General features: G+C 36.8%; 1 protein-coding gene across 6 annotated transcripts in view; it reads left to right on the forward strand.

Moving 5' to 3' along the window:
* Positions 1-4,645: 4,645 nt before the first annotated feature.
* The window catches only part of LOC108150519, a 35,119-nt gene continuing 17,361 nt past the window's right edge, over positions 4,646-22,403 (forward strand). The window contains exons 1-2 of one of the 6 annotated variants that reach the window (XM_017278740.2): positions 4,646-5,288; positions 7,187-7,511. In XM_017278740.2, coding sequence (XP_017134229.1) covers positions 7,325-7,511 — 187 coding nt within the window. In that variant the 5' untranslated portion in view covers positions 4,646-5,288; positions 7,187-7,324. Of the gene's footprint in view, positions 5,289-5,312; positions 7,512-22,403 lie in introns of those variants that run through there. The other 5 variants (XM_017278741.2, XM_017278743.2, XM_017278744.2 and 2 more) reach the window with 5 other exon arrangements.

Below are 22,403 nucleotides of genomic sequence, written 5' to 3' on the forward strand. Positions count from 1 at the left end.
GCAGAAAGGTCGGAAGGATATCTGTCTCAGTAGGAAAAGGAGTAGTAAGAAGTCATTTGATTTTGACAGACTGGAGTAACCATTTTAACCAATGCTGATTAAAAAACATTCTTTCATTGTCATTTAGCTTTCCTATTTGTACAAATCAAAAGCGTTTTGTCTATAGGAATTTTATTAAATTTGTGAAATTATAAACGAATTTGTTTGAATAAATTTAACTATTTTCAATACATGTTCATACAAATTAAAAAGTTTTTGTCGGTATGAATTTATTTTCATGCATTTTTAATTTTTTTTTTATTTACTAATTTATTTAAATCATTTTACTGAGTACCCCAGCAGCGACGCCTTTTTCGCAACACATAGTTTAGTTTGATGTTGCTGCCACGGCTGCTGAATATTCGCAAATTCGTTTACGTTTACCTAGCCTCCTCCATGCCCCACTTTTGCCTCTTTCCCCCCGGGCGACCGCCATCAGCTAAGTAGATTTGGGATACCTGCATGCAGCTATGCTGCACCTGCAGCGTTTGAGTGGGTATATAGTATTTTTTTGGAAACGGTTTTTTTTCAGCTACCCTCGCACTGCTTTTCCCTTTCCCTGGGATTTCTGGCAAATTGCCTAAAACTTTCTTTATATTTGGTGTAATGAATTCTAGCGAGGAAGAAAACTAAACTAGATTTCAGATTGACAGAGAGAGTGGTCAAAAAAAAAAATGTTTTTCTGGTGGCATGCAAGCAAAACGAAAAAAAAACAGCGGCAACCAAAACGGAGTGAAGCATACATTGCGTATGCGTAATGTGTAACAGATACTCCACATACGCCACGTTTTATGTGTGTGTACGGTTGTGCGAGTTCCGTTTCCGCAATTAAAATGTTGATTACATGAAGTACGACTGCCGCTTGTTTGTTTCCCTTGTGCCACGCCCCCGTTTTGCCCATCCGATGCTGTGGACGCCACAAAGGAAAACGGAAATGATGTGTAGATGCGGGCGTTGGCGTTGGCGCTTAGCTGAGCTTTTCATTTGGCATTAACAGCACTGGCGGAGTGGTGAAGGCAACAACAATGAGCAGAGCCCATAAATTGCAAACATTTGGTTGTTTAGCGATAAGCAATCCGTTTGTGAAAGCAACGAGGAACAGGGAGTTTAATGACCCACCTAGATATTAAAGTCGAGACAAGAGATATACAAGAAGGTACCTTAATAGTAAAGTTTAACCAACGCAAGTCTGGAAATAGCCACACAAGCTTTAAAAGTCCTTAATTAACGAGGCACTATTTTTAGATATACAAAGCAATGTGAAATTTCTCGGGGCAAAGAAAACATGAGTAACTCATGTTTAAATATTGCTTACATTCCAACCCGCATAATTTTATTAATATTAATTCACTAATAATTCATATTTTAATTATCTTAAATATTATTTCTAATATATTTCATAATTCCCATTAATTCGATAAAAAATCTTTAACAAAACAAATTCGTATCATCCATATCGATGTATTTAAAAATTAGAAACTATTCAACGTAGTTAAAAATGGTTTTAAAAAATTGTTATTGCGCAGTAAATTGCTCCGTTATTCCAAAAAAAAACAAAGACGCCAAGAAAAAGCAGAATGCTCTGATGGCTTGCAAAAACACGCCTTACACCGTAATTAAATCAATCATACGACCTGTTGGTAAGGAGGCCAAGACAGAAACAGAAGCGAAAGGAGCAGCCAAAAACAGCGAGTGGGCAGGGGGAGGCAACAGGCGTGACGAAGGCAACGCCCCCGCATACACCTGGAGAAATTCCCCGCCACCCCCTTCGCCCCTGCCAACGAACACCTTGCTTAGCATAAATGAATATTTATAATTCAAACGCCTTTTTCCCATACTTTTTCCTTCAGTATGCAAAACAGCGGCGGCGACTGAAGATCCGAAAAGTGCTTTTTTTTTTTTTGGAAAGAAGAAAGAGACAGCTGAATGTGGATGGGGAGAGAGGAGAATAATTTTTTATGAATATTTATTTGTTTTTACGGAATCGAAGTTATGCATTTGCTGCTCGCTCTTTTCTTGCTGGAAATAATGCTCTGTTAGACACGCCGCCTGCCCCTCGAAGTGGCATCAAAGTTTTCCCTTCTTCGCCTGTTGAAAGGTGCGTAAGACAATTTAATTTATTTGATGCATTAAAGCAGAAATATTAACGCAATAAATCAATGGAAACAAAAGTTTTTCGTATTTTTCCCTTGTTAAGTTGCTGTTTCTTGTTTAAGTGTATTTCGCATTAATTTATGTGTGTGCCCTTAACCCTACCCCTGCCCCTGCCACCATTTCAGCTCCCTTTTGGACCAGGCCAAAAAAATGTTCTTCAGCGCGTATTTTTTTATGACAGCTGCGGGTAAAGTTATGGCAGAGAAAGTTGGCATTGGGGTACGATTTCTCTGGAAGGAGGGCTACTTTGAAATCCAACGATATGGTTAACAAAAATATAAAATAATTCTGAGCACAATAGCTTTCCAAAGATTAATATACATTAACACTATAATTCTATTTTAATTAATGGTTTTAGATGCAAGGTTACAAATCTATAATAATAAAAAAAATGTTAATTTATCCTTAATTAAAAAGCTTAGAGTATTGAAAGTTAAACTGCTACGTTTTTACTGTATTATAATACATTTTGGTTTAAAAATGTTTTCCCCTTCCTAAATCTAGCAATAAATCGACCAATTTAAAGTTCATACATTTTTTAAAGTGCTTTTATCTAACAATACTTTAAATTCCAAATAAATATTGTTGCTTTACTCGTTAGCCTAGGATAACCTTGTTTTGCCAGCCACAAATGTTTCTGGTTGAAAAGAAATCTCATCCAAAACAACCTAAGCCAGACTGAACCATTAGCTTTGTACGCAAAGTGGCGAGCTATTTCCTGGCCCCCCAAACTCCACTCTCATAGCCCAAACTCCACTTGAGTACCACATAAGCTTGAAAACTTCAAGTACTGAACCGATTTCAACCCGGCACAGGAATGAAGTGAAATGCCACTGACCCAGTGAGAGTATACAGAATGAAAGGAGTGTTAGGCAAATGCACAAAATAAACACAATTTTTGAAAAAGTACTTTCGTCAATAAATTCATACAATTTATATAATTTAAAAAAATTCATTATTAAAAAGTGTACTCTTTGTATTTTTTATTTTATTTAATTTATTTATTTATGTAAAAAAAAACATTTTTCTCAGTGTTGTCCAAAAGATGTGGTGTCCAACAGCAGTGGTCAGCGTATGAATTTGGAAGGAGCAGCGAACCAAGAACTCAGGCAACAAATCCCTTCTCAAAAACCAGAGATCGACCTTGAAAATGCTTATAGTAAGGTTAGGTTTTGAATATTCCACGCAGAACGGAACTTTAACTCGATTAATGCGCACAAAGTGCAATAATTTGCATTATTTTTCATTTTCAATTTGAATTCCGTTTCTGCTCGCTGGCTCTGCTGTTGGCCAAACAAAAGTCGCTCATTTAACCCATTCGGTTGTGTGCATCGCATAGATAAAGTCATATATCAGGGATAATTTTAAAAGCCCTTCCACCCTTATCCCTTGTTCCTGACGTCATCAGTCGGAGTTTGGCTTTCTGGTCTGTTGGTTCATTAAATATTGTGATAATTTTTCATATTTATTTTTAAGTGGTTTACAGTGACAGTTAAATTTACATTTTATTTCATTAAGCAAAGCGCCATTTTTATTTGAATTTCACATCCTCATATATTCGTATTTATGATTTGTATATACATTTTTATTTCGTTCTTTGTTAAATGACGTTTAATTGAACGCCAGAAAATAACGTGCAATTGTTTTAATTTTTATTTGCCAGCCTTGAAACTTTATCTGGAGTGTGTGTGTGACTTATGGCTGAATATTAAATGAATGATTTTTTTGCCTGACAATAGCGTTCTCATACCTATATAATTTAATGCTTCGTTTAAATATGTTTGCACTGTTCAAGGTTTTTGTGTTTGTTTTAATAAACATTATTTCAGATCTTTTCACTTATCCTACTCAGCTAAAAATATTAACATGTTAAATGGCTAGCAGATTTATTTTCCAACATGAAATACCCGTATTAAAATCTGCTATAAAACTCTAAATATCCCAAGTTTACAGAGAGCTGCTTTATATAACAACTTTTAATGTTAACTAACCTTTTAATATTGTTAATATTATTATTATTAGAGGGGTTTTTTTGTATTTAAATAAAATAATATTAGTAATTAGTATTACTTTTTGTATGTTAAACTTAGATTTATTTAAACTATGTATAACTTCCTTAAAATTATAATTTGTTAAAGGCAAATAACATTTTAAAGTTCTGTTATATTTGGTACTTGACTCTAACAGATGTCCCTAGTGTTGGCCTGCTCACATCCTGCATGTTTATAGGAAAGTTCTTCTGTTAATCTAAAAACGTTTGGCAATGAAACAAACAAAGGGCGAAGGAAAAAGCGTGAGAGCAAAATATTGCACTCGGAGCTTTTACTCTTTCGCTTTCGCTCAGCAAAGTACGTTTCACTATGGGAGCCTCGCGCGCTGGCCGTGTGATGGCGCCACTTGCTTGCTAGACACTGCGAACACGAGTTTTTTTTAGTCACAATTTCAACTTTGAGGCGAACGCACGTCGTTTTTGTCGCGCGCGTCATTTCAAACCCCTCCTTTTTGAAAGAGCCCCACGAAAACCGAAACTGAAAACTGAGTCAAACTAACAACACGCACACTCGCCAGCTTTGTGTGTGTGTGTTGTGTGTGTGTGCGAGTGACCACTAAAAGTAATATCGTGTTTACAAAAAAGGAGGAAAATAACCGTAATACAACACAAATAAAAACGAAAAAGTGCAAGTGCGGCAGCAATCATAACAGAAACGAATTCAAGGCAAATCTGAGGAAGTGCATGCAGTGAAAATGGAAAATCTCTGAGCCTTACGCTTGAAATGCCGCATTTGTTGTGCGTGCCGAAAACATTTGTCAAGCATTTGTTGTTGTTGTTACTGGGAAAAGCTGAGAAAACTGTTGCGGTTGCGGTTAATTAAAGCGCGAAAAGTGGAACACAAGCAGTAATCATCCGGCAAACCCCAAAACTAGCCAAAATTAGAAATAGTCGAAACAACGAGAGAAGGGGAAAACTAAAAGTAAATCCCTGTAAAAACAAGGGCTAAACTTTTGCATCATCAGTTTTTATAGTTGGTTGTTATGGTTCTCTAAAATACCCCAAAAAAATAAACGTACAAACTTGGGTTATACTTAGTAATTTGGTGAATATCTTAGATGTATTTAAAATAAAGAACATCATTTTCGAATAGAAACTAAAATCTAGAGATAATTCACATGAAAATGATGATAAAAATAAATATATTATAATATAATGTAGTTCAGCAAAAACATTTTTTGTTTTGTATGGGAAAACATTCTAGGTCTTAAACGTTTTTCTTTTTCTTGGTAGAATGCAAAGTTTAAGGTAACCACTAAACCGCTAGTCTAGCTTTCAATAAAGATATTTAAGCTATGTAGTTAATAAATTTACATATTTAAATTGAGCAATTTAAAAAGTCCGAAACACAGGTTGACTTTTCCGAGAATTCGCTTGAAAATTCCAACTTGAAAATTTGCCATCATAAATTCCACTTTTAGCCCGAGAACATTTTAATCTTTAATTATATTTTGTCATTTTTTCTTGTCCTCCCGCTCCACAATCTCCCCTTCTGGCTCCTGCTTCTGCTCCAATTTGGGCTAATTATGTTGCTTGGACGGGTTGGAGTAGATATAGTGTCCTGTATATAAGTCTTGGTCTTGGCCATTTATTTCGTGCTGCATATTTTTAGGCGTTCCACTTGGCGGTTTTGCGGGTGAACGCGATTTTGTTGTTGCTGTAATTATAATAACAGCTTCTGGTGTTGTTGCTTTAAAACATATCTGCACCTGACTTGTTAGCTATTTATTCGTGTTTATCCAACCATTGTTGGCTTTAAATAACAAAAAAATGGCATACAAGCGGAAAAATTGAATATTTTTGTTAGCTGTCAAGTTTTGACAGGCCATTTATATATATAAATATTTATAAATATTTGTTAATTGCCAGTGGTGTCGCTAGATTTGTAGGCCAATAAATAATATTCAACAAAGATGAAAAGTGGGTGCATGCATGTCGAGTTTTTATGAAAAACTAAAGGATGTAATAAAGAAAGGGGTATAAATTAATGCTTTTTTTTTTGTAAATATTTAAATATTATGAAAATGTTATTTCCGAGAGTCTTTTATATGCAAGCATTATATTGCGCTTTTGTTTCTATTAAATAAGCTTCTTACTTATTCAAAACAATGGATTAAATTTTACATTGCGCTGCAAGCTTAAACGGTGATATGCGCAGTTCTGATTTACCCATTCCATAAACTATACTTCCAAATTTTAGTTGCTTATAATATCTCCCCTTAATTGATGACAATAATACAAAAATAATTTTGAACTGGATAACCGAATTGGCTATAAATTAGGACATTATCAAATGAGGCCATAACTTAGCAGCCTTGATATATGAGTAATTCTCCGTGCGCCGACCCCAATTCTAAAAATTCAGAATCCTGCCATAAACAGCACTAAACCAATATGTGATAATTGCATCTGCTTGCTTGAATTTAGTATAGACATTATTTGAGTGATACATATTTAATAATTTAACATTGTTTTTAATAACTTTTTTTTAAGTTAAGTTCATATGTTTATATAAATTATGATTAGTCATGTAAAGATAAATTTTTTTTTAAATTTTAACGTGTAAATCACTCTGCCACTTAGAGTTTCATTCACCAACTCAATTGCCTGGCAAGCGTTTTCCTGACTCTCTAAATCAACCAAGGGGTTAAAGTGCAATCGGGTACTGGATTTTGAATTTATGTGGCAAGTCTTTCCTTCGCTTTTCCGTTTTTCCACGTTTTTCCCTCATTGAGACCGAGAAAAGGCTGCTGTGTAATTAATCTTGTCCCAAAATGGTTGAAAATTTATGTCTTTAACTTGACTGCAGTGCCGCTCCATGTGATGGAAGAAGCAAATGGGGGGCAGCAGGTCCTTTAATAGTTTTTGCCTTTAACTTTCGCGTTGTTTTCGTTCGCGTCGCGATTAAAAGTGATTAATAGCCAACATTTTATTACCGCACAGAGGCAGCACTAAAACTGGGGAGCCCCCAAAACAACAACTTAATGTCCAAACGAAATAAGTGAAATTTTCACACCGAAATTAATAAAGACATTAGTGCGTGTGGGCGTGGCTCATTTGGGGCATTTAACGTTGGCAAAGATGTGTGCCCTGGATCCCTTTACCCAGCACCAGCTGCCGCGCCACCATAAAACCGAGCACCACCAATGCCACCAACAGCTGAGGGTGGAGCAACAGGCTCCGGGAACGAGGAAATCGGCCACAGGAAGGACGACGGCCACGAGCTTGCAGATCTGGTATATCCTACATGTGATACTAGTCCTAATCGGTGAGTTATAAATCTCTATCTCTCCCTCTCTCCCTCTAAGTATAGAAAAGGTTCTTTTGGGCACATTTAAAATGGCTCATAATTAATGCTTGGGTTGCGGGACTCTTTTTTCAGTTTTATTTATTTACAAAAATAAACGGGAGGGGTAGGTTCAAGCACTAATTGGAAATTTGTGCTTAAGTTCGCCATAGTCCAGTGAGGAGCATTAATTTAAATAGGGTATCTAATTATACAAGTTTACCCATAAGGTTTACTAAAACAAATACTTCGGCTTTGTAATAATGGTTAATGGGAAATGAGATTTAAATAATAAAACAAGGCTGTTAGGGTTTTGAAAGTCTTAATAAATTAAAGGGATAATAAAAGACCTTAAACCTTAAAGACCTATAAAAACCGATACTTAACCCCTAAAGTTTAACTCCAGTTATTATTTTTAGCTGTTTCTCGCCTTTTACTGCAAACAACTTTAAACTACTCTTTTGAAATCAAATATTTTAAACCACAAATTTGGTTTTCGCTAACAAAGAATTTTTGCACGCATTTCCAAAGAACTTTCAAGTGAAGTAACAAATATTTTAAATGTTTTCATAGAATTTATCAGAAAATCTGTAGCCAAACAAGAAGTTTACGCATTTCATTACCAAACATTCTTACGGCATTGTTTATGTGGATGAAAATCCAGCCTCCCCAAGACGAGTTCCTCGGAAAACCCCAAGAAAAACAATCAACAAATTGAAAGCCAAGGAGCAAAATAATCGAACAAGTCCAATGGCCATGGACAAAAGGGCAGATGAGGACAAATTGGGGGACGCTGACGGAATAGAAATTAATAAATTGGGCAAGAGTCCACTATTGTTTGCTTGATATTGGGGTACATTGTTATTTTTGTTTGTTTTGGTAACAAAGAAGCTTAAATTGGTACTCTAGCCTTAAATAGCTCTAAATATTTCATTAACATCTCAATTGATAAAGAACTTGACTTAATGTAGTGTCAATATAAAATGTTTATTGATACTAGAAATGTTGAATGTTTGAAGGTGCGATCACGACTATTTTAACTCGTTAAGAGGCGTTTTTGTCGTTTAAGCAGAAGCTGTAATAATAATAACTAAATAACACATTAAGCACTGTAATTTATTATCTTAAAGCATATTATTTTGATTTATATTAATGTATGCTTTTTAAAGATATAACATTTTTTGGAAAGGGTGTTTTTTGTTTCATATTTTCGGAATCTTTTGTTAAATTCTCTTGGTGCTTCAAGCCAGTTAAGTTGACATTTCCGCTAGGGCAGGAACGTGAGGGTGTTACTAATAGGGGTGCCGAAAAAGCAGGGTGGCCAAAACTGTGGGTAGAGACTGTAACTGTCTTTTCATTATTTTCAAATCATATCACAAAAGCTAAAAGCGAAGGAGATGGGGAAAGCTGAGCAGCGGAAATGGATATGGAGCCAAGTGAATGTTTGCACACCAGCGGGGATCTGCAGGTCCCTTTGCCTTCTCTCCCCATATCCTTCTGTTATCCTGTCTCCTCGCCTCGCCTGTGTGGGTGCGTTGGCTTAATTCAACGTCTCATTTGCATACATTAAAATGTCACATTTTACATGTCGTTTGTGCGTCTCGCCTTAAGCCTAACAGCAGTAACAGCATCCGCAGCAGAAGCCAACGTCAGTTAGCGTTAGGGATACTCCTACTCCTACTCGGAGCCAAGAAACCAAAGAGCCATCCAGTCATCCAGCCATCCAGTCAGCCAGCCATCGAGGCCTTCGAAAGGCCCACAAGCAGCGAGTCCTACACATAAACTACATTAGCAATTGGAGGCAGCCGAAGGCAGCCATGTAAAAATGGCTTAACGCGCAAATCTTTCAACTAAACATTAATCCTAATGGTTTTCAATTTTGTTGCGCCTTCTGTGGCAAGTCAAGTTCGCGTCTCTCTTTATTTTCCAGTCTGCTTTTTTTTTCGCAACCCACACTCACTCTTCAGTTTTTTTTCACTCTGACTTTGACTCTGGTTGTGGGCCCTGCTTTGCATGTTAATACGCTCTTTGATATTGCCGAGCAGCGCCTGCAGCCTGATTGCTTCTGACAGCGTCCCCCGAATCGCCCAGCCACCCGGGGCCAACTGTAAATATGAAATTCGTTAAAATTTCATTGGAAATTCAGCTCGTTCTCATTGAATTTTGGCAAAAATACTGCTTAAGCACAAATAAAACAGCTCCACCTGCTTTCGCCTTTCTGCTCTACTTAAATATATATATATGGAAATGTATATCTATATCGGCTTCCCCTCTCATTAGCCGGTAACACAATTTCCCATTAATCAAGTCGGGCCCACAGTGGAAAGTGCCCTTGACTCACTGCACAAAGAAAAAAGAAAAAATCGACAGGGGTCAAAATAATCATATGAAATGCGGGGGGTCACACCACCTCTCTCATTCACTTAATTGCACAATCTCTCCCTCTCTCTCTCTCTCAAGAAAAGGTATGTCATTTATGATACGCTAAAAAAGTTAAATTAACAATATATAATTAGTTCAGGGAAAAAATATCAAAATAAATAAGTTTGTTAAGCTTATACAAGAGTTCAAAAGTTCAATAACATAGTTTTAGTCATTTAAAAGGTTTGTTACTCATTTTATAAGAATATTGGACGGTGCCCATAAAAGTATGCTATATTGTTTGTAAGTTGTATGTATTGCTACCCATAAAAGTATGCTATATTTTTTAATTTTAAGGTATTATTACAAACTCTTATTATTTGCTATTAATTTTTGTAGGGATTATTGGAGATCAAGTCAAGAATCCGACAACATTTATATATTAGGAAAAATATATTTTCTCTGCACATTTTCACAGAATACTTCTCCAGCCAAAAACTACCCAGCAGATGATGCATATGTGGCCATTACGGGCTACATGTGTACACACTAACAAACCAACTGTGTACTTATTTCCCCACAGCCCCTGATCCATACATTGCCATTAAATTGTTGCTGGCAAACTGAGCATAAGCTCAAGTAGGCTTTTGTTTAAATAAAACTGTGTCGCCACAATGGCCAAAGCAACTGAGTCTCTGTGTGTGTGGGTGAGCGTTTTTCCCTGCTCTGTGTTTGTTTTGATTATTCACACACGCACACTCAGATTGTTGCAATAGATAGAAAATACACACACATCCGTATCAATGTCCTGTGTTTGCCAGACAAAAACATTTTGAGCCACTAAGCTTTTGTTGAAGTTTATCTCTGCATTTGCCCAATTGATGAAAGCACCTCGATTTTTTCTATTTTCCTTCTTCGTGTTGTTTTTTCTACTTTTATTTATTGTCGTTGACATAAGCAGCAGGTCGCAAAGGTGCCTCAAATACAAATAAATCATAGGGGGAGCGCAAATGTTCATCAACTGTAATCCAAAACATTTGTAAATATATCATGACACTTTTTGGTGACAGCAGTTTGATGGAACAAATTGCATAAAATGCACATTTGGTGTATAAATTATATAAGCATTAAAAATATATATGTATATTAAATTTTTTGACTAGTTTAGTATTACTGTTTGTGTTTTATTTGACGGTTTATTGTATTCATTTGATAAATTCTATGGAGTAATTTACTTTTTTTAAAAAGAAACTTAAATCAAGTAGCCAATATCATTGGTTTGTATTGGTTTGCTGATTATAAATATATTTAAAGATACAATTGAATGTTACCCCATATTTGTGTTAAATTGACTAGTGCATGAGACCAAAAATCTTTAAATCTGAATTTCTCTTTTGCATTTTATTAAGTGATATTGATTTTCAATCGAAACTTTATATGCGTCTGAGGGGAATTTCCACTTTTCAATTAAAAGAAATGTCTAAAAGCCAACAAAAGAGGGCCAAGAAGCACCCAGTGTCACAGGACAAGACAAACAGTTTGGGACCCAGTTTTTCGGTTCAGTTCGGTTCAATTTGGTCCGATCCGGTCAGAAAACGCCCCTAAGCAAATTGAAACAAAATAAAAGTCCGTGAGTTGACTTGGGCTTTTTTGTAGCCTTATTGAAATCATTAGAGCGTGGAAAAGCACAAAAAAGTGTATATTTGGGCTTCGGTAGACTTAGCATTAATGTCTGCCGAGGCTCAGACGAACGACCGACTGACGCCTATTAATCATGCAGACTTCACATTCCATTAAGCAGTCAACGAGTGGGAGGTGGGAGGGTATAAAAAGAAAACGGAAGATGAAGACGTGTGAGGCTTGCCCAAGAATGTTTGAAGCATAATTCCTCAACATGGTCGGATTACGATTGGGTCAAGCCAGGACTATGCCTAAACAAACTGGATCAATCACCCAGGTTAAGGGGCTGCCATAGGATACTCTACGGACTCACAGAAATTTGAGGCTTTGAACTCAAAAGGTTGAAAAAAATCCAGAACTGCCAGTCTAGTTATTGTGACATTAATCTTAAAACGAATTATCTAATATATTAAAAAAATAATTTCTTATTAGAAAATGGAATTTAGGGAAAAACATTTGAATAAGGTAAAAACTATTTAAACGGGATATAAAGTTTTAAGTGTATAAGCTTTATTTAATAATATACCTAATATAAATTCTATCTTTCATCGACTTTCTACAAATAATGTTAAATAAACTATATGGCTTAATAAATTTTATAAATATAAAAATACTCTAATGTTGATTTTCTTTGAACTATCGCAAATCTCAGATTGATAGAAATGCTTCCCCCTTTATTTTTAAAAACTCGATATCCTGATAACCAGTCCTCTCAGTTTTCAACCCACCGCTTGCGGCATGTGCGGAGGTTCAAAGGGTAAGCGAGTAGAGAGCCCCAGCATAAAGAGCAGACAGGAACAGAGAAGCGCAAACATGGAGCAGCAAACAAAGTCAGTGGCCATTTGTCTGCTCCCAACTTCTGGCTCCTAATGGCCAAAATATTGTATTACAACAAATTGTGCAGCTAGACCGAAAAAAGAGCAAGTCAAACGGGGAGAAAACACCCTTTAAAATGAACCTTCGAAAGGGTCCGTGTCGCCCCTCGTTCCTCATCAGCTGCTGCTGCTGCTGCTGCTAACGATATGGAAAATTTATCAAAAAATCCAAGGGGCCGGCAACAACATGACACCGTCTGACCGACCGTTCGTCCAGGCATAAAATTATCAGCACAGTCAAGGATGGGTGTGGGAAATTGGGAGGAAATTGTGCGGAGGCCGAAGGAAAAGGCAAATGTTGGGCTAAAAGGCTTTCCAGGTCAGACCTGGCAACCTCAACCTCATGGGCGTTGATGGCCAGCAAATTGATTTGGATTCGCAGTCAGAAATTATCAAATGTGCAAATCGAGCAAAGAAATCTGTGTAGGGCATCGTGATAAGGAGTAAGGGATTAATATGGTTACAAAATCTGATACGGGTCAGAAAACACCGAGGTGAAATGTAATCTTGCGTGTGAATACTCTTTCATTTTGTTCGTTTTTAAACAATATACATTTTTTGTTTTTGGGTAATAAACCCATAAAATTCTGTGAAAATAATATGTTTTAATATGTTTGTCTTTGGAAAAACTTAAATAAAATATTTATTATGAAAGGAATACAGATTTTTTCATTATACTTATTATATATATATATAATTTATTAAAAAAAAAAAACGTAATGAAAATCATTATTTTGGAGCCAAGTTTTAAATATATTACTTAAGGTGGACTAGTTCTGCCCATTCAATCTAAAACAGAGCTTGACCTTCGGTATGATTTTTATATTTTGTTTGCACTCTGCGGAAAAGTGCAATTGATTAAGAGAAAGTGCAGGCAAGCGAAAGCAAAAGGCTTGGTATAATCTAGGCGGAGAAAGAAGGGGGTGTGCGAGTAAATAAGACGCTCACACCCACAATCAGAGCTCCGGCTAAGTCGTGTAAGCCGCTCAGCAAAGCGTAAAGACAATTCAATCGATGGCGCATACCCACACAATCACACTCGGGGAAAGTTCCTTGCTCACTTCGGGTCAAAGTGTTTGAAATATTTTCACTTGTGTCATTTCCTCGAACACATTCCCACGGAAGTTTAGGGATGGGCTCGTGTCTGGCCAAGGAAACATTACTTACATGTGCCTGCAACTCGAGCTGATTTATTCACGCATCATTTGCCACGCCCCCCGCCTGTCACGCGCCCATCGCTGCCAAGACGCTCTCAAGAATGGCCCTGGAAAATGGCAAATGGCAGCTCAATGTGGGTTTTTCGTTTTATTTTTTTTAGGAGACCATTAAACGGTCAGTTCAAGGGTATCTTGTAGTCACGGAACTGATCTCTTCAAGAATATATACCTTATATTGCCACTGCTGATATGAAAAAATGTTAACGAATAATTTGTTTTGTGTTTTGAATGCTGTTTCAAACATAAAGTACAATTTTATTAATTTTTGTTGGTCAGACAATTGATTTATAGCATTATTTGTTCCAAAAACATACATACATTTAAAATTTTTAAAAAGCGGTATTTAAAGTATTGCAGGAATTCACAAAAACATACTTTAAAAAATATTAGTTCTCAAATTTAAAATTGTTTATTAATATTCTTTTATTTTGTTTATGTTCTAAAGCCATGTTCGTTTTACCTACAAGGTATCTTTAGGTCTTCGCCTATCTGTTCTACTCACATTTCTTGTGTTAGATGCCTGCAGTGGATTTTTGGCAGTCACTGTGCAGCGCAAATAGAGCGGAAAAATTCCGCCTCCTTCTTTTGCTTTTTCTATTCCCCGACTCTGTGTTCCCAAAGTGAAAGTTGCCGGGAAAAGTTTGCCATTTGACTGGACCAGAGCACTGAGCTCTCGTAATTTATTTGGGCCGCTGGTAATCAATGCCTCCACTGAGTGTGCGGATGGGTTAAGCTTATCGCATCCGCTTCTCGGTCCGTTCCGTGGTCTTCAAGTTGTAAAGTGGCCCAAATAGATGGGGGGAAGGGCGGGATCGGGATGAGAGACAGTTTTATGGGCGCCAGTTGAAAGGTCACTGCAGATGGTCGATTTGTGGCCCTCACTTCCACGTTTTTCACAAGAATTTATGACGAACATGCTGCAACATCCTGTTAACATACCCATTTGCATATCCACATGCACATGGGCAGATTCAATGGTCCAGTAAAAAAAAACGAAAAGGCACTGGTACAGTCACATCCATAGCAATAAAGCCGCATTAGCAGCTGGCCCTGCTGCAAAACAATGCCGGCCGAAATGGTTAGCTAAATTATAACCATCATTTTAATGGTTATTTTCGTTTTATTTTTCTCTGTCGCAAAAACCAAGAGCTCAGCACAAAAATCGCCGCACAAATGATGCTCAAGATGGGCAACAGCAATAACAGCAACAAAAAAAATGTAGATTGTCATGGCAAGTACTTTTAGCATCGGCTTGAGTGGTACTTTTATACTCTTAAGTTAGCGTTCTGTTATAAAAATGGTATCTTCCACAATTTGTTAGGAAAGCATGTAACATTTTTTTGAAAGGCTGAACTAACAAATTATACTGATTCAAATGATATAGAAAATACGAATATACAATGGAAACATTTTATTTTGAATCCTTTAATTTTCGATTTGAGCGAAGCAACATTAAAAACTTATAATACTATCAACAAAATTTGAAATTTTTATTGTTTGGCTTAATAAAATTGCAGTCAGCTTAATATGCACTTTGGCTTGTGGGTAGGGTATTCATAAATTTTTATCAAAATGCGCAGCACTTGTGTGCAGTTGTCGCCGCCACAAAGTAAAGAGAAAAGCTGGGAAAAGCGCATAATGGTGGGGAAAAGCGGGGAAACTGCCAATGGCCTCAATGAGTGTTTGCGGGTGTGTGTGTATGTGTGTGTGTGTGGGTGTAAGAGCTGAAGTGCAAGAGTGTGAGTGGGCATGCAGCTGCTTTCATTATGACAGGAAAATATTCCCCTTTCCCGCCGCCTGCTTAACTTTCCTTTTCTCTTTTTTTCGCCCTCTGGAGTCGCTGCTTTTTGCTGCTTTGTGCATATCATAAAATTTTAATTGAATTCTGACATTTTACCATGCGGGAATGGGAGTAGAGATTACACCAACTTTACAGCTGTCAATAACTTTGATGTCGCCGAAAGTCTCTTTGCCCTCTTTTATTTATACGCCTCGTTTGGTTATTTTTTGCATGGAAATGGGCGAACTACTTTTCGGCTTTTGGCGTTGTTAACATTTCATTTTTGCCGCATTTCATTTTGCCTGCGATGCGTTTTATGAATTCAGTTATTCCGTTGGGTGCATATTCAATTTTTTATTCGCTCTCCCACCGCAGCTTGGGGTCTTCTTTATCCGCTCATCTCACCCACTCGGCTTTTCGTGGATTAATTTGGTTCTGAATAAAAAAAATCGTCCCGACACTTTTAATGCAATTTTAATATGCGCGCGCAGCTTTATTAAACATTTAATATTTCCGCCATTTTTCTTGGTCTGCTCTCTGCGCTGGTTAAAAGTTAATTACCATCCATATTTGTAAGCGCTGCACTTAATAAATTCAATAAATTGAACTAAGAGCGAATATTCTTTTACTTGCTGTGTCCCAATGAGAAGAGGAAATTGAATTTTTCATTTTACAATGAAAGCCAAGCTTAAATAATATTTAACCTATAAAAAGGAATAAAAGAAATTATTGGGCAATAATGGCCATTTTAAAACCTAAAGCCAAATTGACATGTTTGTAACTCATTGATGAGCCATAAAACAATTTTTTTAGGAAAATTATTTTCAAAACCTAACCACTTTTAGCTATATTTGTGAAATCTATCCACACATGCTCTTTCCCCAAAAACGTCAAAGCAAATATCTATTTTATTATGCATTTGGCGCCTAATTAAAATTACGCTGGGAAAGGAAAGGACAAAACTCCGGAAGAAGTAATATAAAAATGTAAAATAAAAGCGAAGCAAAGGAAACAAAAATCATAAAAACAATAACAAAAAGTAATCAAAAAGTGGAGCACTTTACTTTTGTTTGTCCTTACCACACAGGGAAAATAAAGAGGGGTGAAAACGGGAGGGGGCAAGTCCGTTCGGGCAGATGTTTTTATAGCTCATAAATTCGTAAGATGCTGTGCGGAATTGCCATGTGCCGGAGAAAGCGGAGAAAGTGGGGAAAAGGGAGGAACGGGCAACAAAACATCAGAATTCATTGGCTTCTTCTGCCAAGTTTTGTTTATCCTTTCGCTGCCATGGCATATAAACGCTTCTTTTTCCTCAGCTCTCCCCCAGCCAAATCAATACAAAATTGATGAATACAAATGATCATAAAAAACAATAAAAGGCAATGCCAAAAAGCAGCTGTATCTCAGGGTGGCAGGTCTTGTCCTGATTTGGTTATAAAAATCCCAACCACGTATTTTACTCTGTTTGCCTTTCACCCAACATTGTGGGCGAAAATTGGAAATGGAGCGAAGTAAAGATTTCCAGACAAATGCATTTTCGTTTATTATTCATATATGACTCTATATAACGACAGTCAGCCACTTATTTGAAATTAATTTCGCGGTATAAAGCACCAACACAAGGATGTGCCAGATAAAATATGAGAAAAAAAAAGAAAAGGTGGAAATTTATCCCGTAAACGGAGAATAAAGATGCGTCCCAACTTAAGCTTGTTGCTCGACTGCACTCGGCATCTATGGCAACTTCCAAGGAGAAGCCAAGAATTGGAGAAACCGAGGGACTGTCAATCACCTCGTTTGATTTCAAGCGTATCGCTATCTAATGGTATACGTATAGTCTAAGATGCAGACACCTATCCATACACAAAACAAAAAATGCATAAATTGTTAGGCTAAAAGTCGCAAAATCAGAGCAAAAACCATTAATGTTTTTAAAACTAAATAAACAAGCTTTTACTGTTTGGCAACTTTGGGGTTCCATACATTTTTAAAACAAATTAATAGTAAAAATTCTTAGTATAAGCCAAAAAAACTGGATATTTTCTCCAGTGTTTTATCAAAGAAAGTAACCAAGTGATAGCAAATATATGCATAAACACAAACACCCCCCCCAAAAATCAAACACACACAACTCACAGATGTCTCTGATGGGAAATTGATTTCCATCAATCAAATGTTGTGATTACATTGCTGTAGAGCGAGTACCAATCGCAATCCCTGTGCCAGACCTTTTGTGTGGGCCATTAGCAATAATTTACTTAAGGGCTTAAAAGGAGTCGAAGACACAAGTGTCAACTGGTTAATAGAAGCCTTCTAGGGATAGATTTCCCTTGCGGTTAAAGAACACAAAGCAATTTTTGTACTTGGTCTAAGCTAATCTTGTTGGACTTTAATTAAACTTTTTTAACATATAAATTTAAAAAAAACATTTGATTTCAGTTTTTCACAATTTAAATATAAAGGAAATTATTTCTAAAAGCTCAAATATTTTAAATTCCCTGCCTTCATTGTGCTGACTCTAAATTTCTTAACTGAACTTTTTTTCTCTTGTCGATAATTTCAAAACAACATTTTTATCTTTATAGGTATGCACTACATAAGCAATCGTATTTTTCTTATTATTATTTGTGTAATTCCTTGGTCAACGAAAGGCCATAAAGCCTCACTTTAAAGTATTTTCTCTTCAGATTCAAGAAACTAATGACCTACAGAATGTCTCGTTTTCTGAATTTTTTTTGCCAATTGCATTAGTTTGATATTCTTCATCCTGCTGCCAGATGCAGTCCCATAAAACCTCTTTTCCCCTTTGCAACTGGCTTCTTTGTTGACGCTTCTGTTTCTTTTTATGATAAATTGATTGATATTTGAATTTAATGATAAGCTTTCTGTGAGACGATGGGAAATCAAAAGGAGTGGGAACCCAGACGCCCAGTTGGCAATTCAATTTGCCTGGCCTTTCATTTTTCAACTTCAACGACAGTGGCAGCCGCGTGTCCTTGGCTTCTGCCTCATGTCTTGTAGAATATGCAAATTTCTTGCCACATTTATTCCCCGCCTTTCTTGTTTTTTATCCTGTTGCTGTTGTCGGAGTCATTTTTGATAAGCAAACTTTTCCATTGATAATGATATTTTTATAGTGCGTTGACGAGCTTGAAGGGCATTAGGAGGAAAAGGCCTGGGATATTTTATATTGGGCTCCGTTATAATCTTTGAAAGAAAATCTCAAGTGCCAGAATAGTTTGGACTTACTCTCTTTGCGCTTCAAAAATATTTATTTATGTCCAACGAAAATGTAACCAAGTGTTTTCAATAGTTGTAGGAAGCTTACTTAAATAATCGTTTTAGAATCCGATTTATATTTTTTAAAATAAGGGGGACTTACAATAAAGGGAACTAAAATTTATATACCACAAGATTTTTATTTGCCTGCATTGGTTGTCATCAAGACAGCGGTTAAAACTAACGGCAATTTTCGGCAATGCCGACGATTGCCAATCGATTTACAGGCCAATTTGCATAATCATTAAGTTCACATGCCGCCACAAAAACACACGTGCACAAATACACTCATAGGCAATAACTTTTACTTGAGCCTCAGAAGAAACAGCAGCAGAAAAAAAGGTTGGCATAAAATTTTGCTTGAATTTTTTATGCGAAATTGATTTTCCCCAACGCATTGCGGCTGCTTACGCTTTTTCTCATTGCCACTCCCAATCGAACTTCCGGCCCAGACAATCTCCGCCCACATTTGGAAATGTCATGTATATTTACCTTTATCGGTTGATTTTCCATGGCGCTCTGCAATCCAAGTCAACATATTTCTTTTTGCAGTCAGGAAAAAAATGTATGTATTATTTATATGGTTTTACAGTTATATATATTTTTTGATTCATAATTATGTCTAAAATTAAATTTATTAGTCATAATTATTATTATGTTTGTTTTGAACAAAGTTTTTAAAAATAATGTTAGTATTTTGATTAATATAGCTTGCATTGCAACCGATCTTTTTTGATTGTATTTTTCTAAGTGAAAATAAGGCAAACCCCTGACAAAAAAGAGAAAGTTTTTCATAAATTCCTCTACCCTTACCTGGCTACGAAAATTGCTTAAACTCGTGATGGCCAAAGTCCGTTTTGGCCTCATTAAAGCGCCTCCGGTTAGAGCCGGGCCACTGAATTATTTATAATACTCTCGGTCGGTCCAAGACATCGTATATCCCTTGGCATGGTAATGTGCCAGGGCCAAGTTGTCTTTACAAATATATATATGTATATCAGCCCCCTGCATCGCCCCTCTGAGGTGTGTGTCCATCCCCTGGGGCTGGTTGAATAAAAAGCAAAAGTTGAATAGGAAGTTTCTCAAATTATGCCAGAAGCAGTCAAAAATGCAAAAAAAAAAACAGGTAAACTAAGGAAAATTGTTCGGTAGGAAGCGTGCTTATGGCCTTTTATTTTAAATTCCCTGCTATGTATTTAGGCACATATTCTACGGCAGTCTATGGGCCAATTTTTTAGCTCAACTTTCGGTTTTGGCCTCGAGGCATACGTACATTTTTTTTTTTTTAAGACTTCGAAAGGAACTTGAATTGAGAACGGTTATCAAATATTAATGTATGTTGGAAGGAAGTACGAAACGAAAATGCAATAAGTGGGACGTAAGTTAGTGGAGGCTTTGTGGTGGTATTTGCAAGAACATAATAGTCCAGCTATTTGAATAAATCATCACGAGTTGCATACCCAATGATCAATTTAAAAAAGTTTATTTGAGGGAGATATTATTCTTTTTTTTGCTTTAAAAGGCTCTAAAACGTAGATAAAAAATAAAGATTTGATTAAAATGAAGAATAATAATGATAATCACCACATTAAAACCCAACATGTTTGTAATTTGCTTAAGGTTTTTCAGTATTCTCATCGTTAAGAGCTTAAACCGATTTTCATCTCATGTTACTTCCAAGTCCCCTCGTTTTCTTCTTGACTGCATAATTCATATGGCAAAGGGCCGGGCCAACAGGCAAAGTTGCCCTGGCTGTTAGTTGGCTCAAAGAACCAGGCATTTGGCATCGCCTTAAGCCGTCTTTTCAGCGCCGCAAATTGCATTTAGCGCATTAATTTGACGCCTGTATGCTGGATAAAAAGGAGAAGTTAAGCCCGCACCCTCTTTAATTAAAACCAAAGATGATCTAGGTCCTGCATCAACGCACATTGTTTCTTTTCAATTTGTGCGAGGCCAGGGTAACAATTGCAGTATTACCATTTGAAAACTAAGTGAGCTCCGGGGATTTGTCGGGGTCACCAACTGCTCGATTGCACTGCAGAAAATGACTACCCACAAATAAACATTTGGTTCACTAATATATCATAGTATATAGGCAAGAATAATTCATATTGTGTTTTATTAGGAAACCTGTATTAAAAAAGAAAAAGCTTAAATATTTTTTTTATTTAAGGAACTTTTTTCTTATTTGAGAGGTCTACCTTTGCTTTATCACTTAGTCCTCACCTGACTCGAGTTGACTTTTGGTCGTCGCTGTACGCTCTTTGATGTCTTGCGGTTGCTATTCCGCCCCGGAAAATCTCCCGGGAAAGCGGATGAGAGGGGACGACCTGACCCCAAACCAGGCGCGGAAATTGTGCGCCGCAATCTCTTAAGACCGGCGACAAATATACTTGGTCTGGCGTTCGAGGTTCGGGGATTTGGTGGTGTGGGGTTGTGGGGTGTGGGGGGTGTGGGGGTGTGGGACCGGGGCTTTAGGCATTACCAAGATTTAACAGCAACTTCTGGGCTTTTGTCGTCGGCTGTCGGCTGTCTTCCGTCTGTCTGCGGGTTAAACGATGCGAGTGAACTCAGGTAGAAGAGGACACGCCGCTCGTAAATAATTAATCTGCCGCAAAGTGCGATTATCAAAGTGTTGGAAAAATGTTAAATAGCTCCCCAGGGCAGCGATGCCGCCAACAACAGTAAAATGTGGCGACAGTTCGTGCCTAAGCACTCAGAAAAAAGTTGAGTGCCACGGAAATGTATTAATACAAATAGTCTTTCTAATAAATGTTTATAAACTAAATCAAAACTCCAAGAAACATTTTCTTCTACTCCTCTATTAGGATTCAAATAGTTTCAGCTTGTTTGATGTGCACGTTCCTTTTTTCCTATTTTTGCGCAAAAGGGACACACATTCCTTTTCCAATTTACTTTGCCGTAGTGTATCCTTTTCTGTCGCCTCTTTCGGGACATTTGCCCGCAGGCTATTCAACTTGGAGTTCTTGATATTTTTTGACTGCTTCAGTTGATGTTTTTCAATTATGCAAATAAAGGGATTAATTTGTTGCGGCTCTCTGGAGAAAGGGGCGTGGATATATGGGTGGGGATGGCAGACACTGGAAATTGTTTTAAAGAATGCGCCAGGCGCTGATAAAAGTTTGTCCCAGTCGAGTTTTCACGCGCCCTCCTCCCATTTTCATTTCCTCGAGATAGCAAACTGTGCGACAACTATAAAAATTTCAATTACAAAAAGGGGGTTGAGAATTTTCGAAAGGATGGGTCCCGAAATTGTATGAGAAGAATGGTAGGGGCGGCACGAACAACTTCCAAAATTGACTTCATTAAAGTCGAAACAATTTTTGTCTGCGGACAAGTCGTCTATTTTGAACGTGTGGGAATGACATCGAAATGGTTGAAAGGAGTTAGGCAAATATGAGGCACAAGGATATTTTGCAAGAAGTCATGAAACTCTTTTAGTAATGTAACAGAATTAAACATACATTTTATACTATCTTAGATTTATAATTTTAGCGAATACTTGACACAAAATAATTTAACGATAAATATTTTTATACATTTTTCAAAAACAAATTCATTCGTCGTCGTTTAATTTTGCGAATGATTTTAAAACAATATCTTTGCAAAAGGTTTACAAATGAAACACAATGCTGCGCTTCATTTAATTTTATTTGTCTCC

This window comes from Drosophila elegans, unplaced genomic scaffold, assembly GCF_018152505.1.
Source record: "Drosophila elegans isolate 14027-0461.03 unplaced genomic scaffold, ASM1815250v1 contig_814, whole genome shotgun sequence".
Lineage (NCBI taxonomy): Eukaryota > Metazoa > Arthropoda > Insecta > Diptera > Drosophilidae > Drosophila > Drosophila elegans.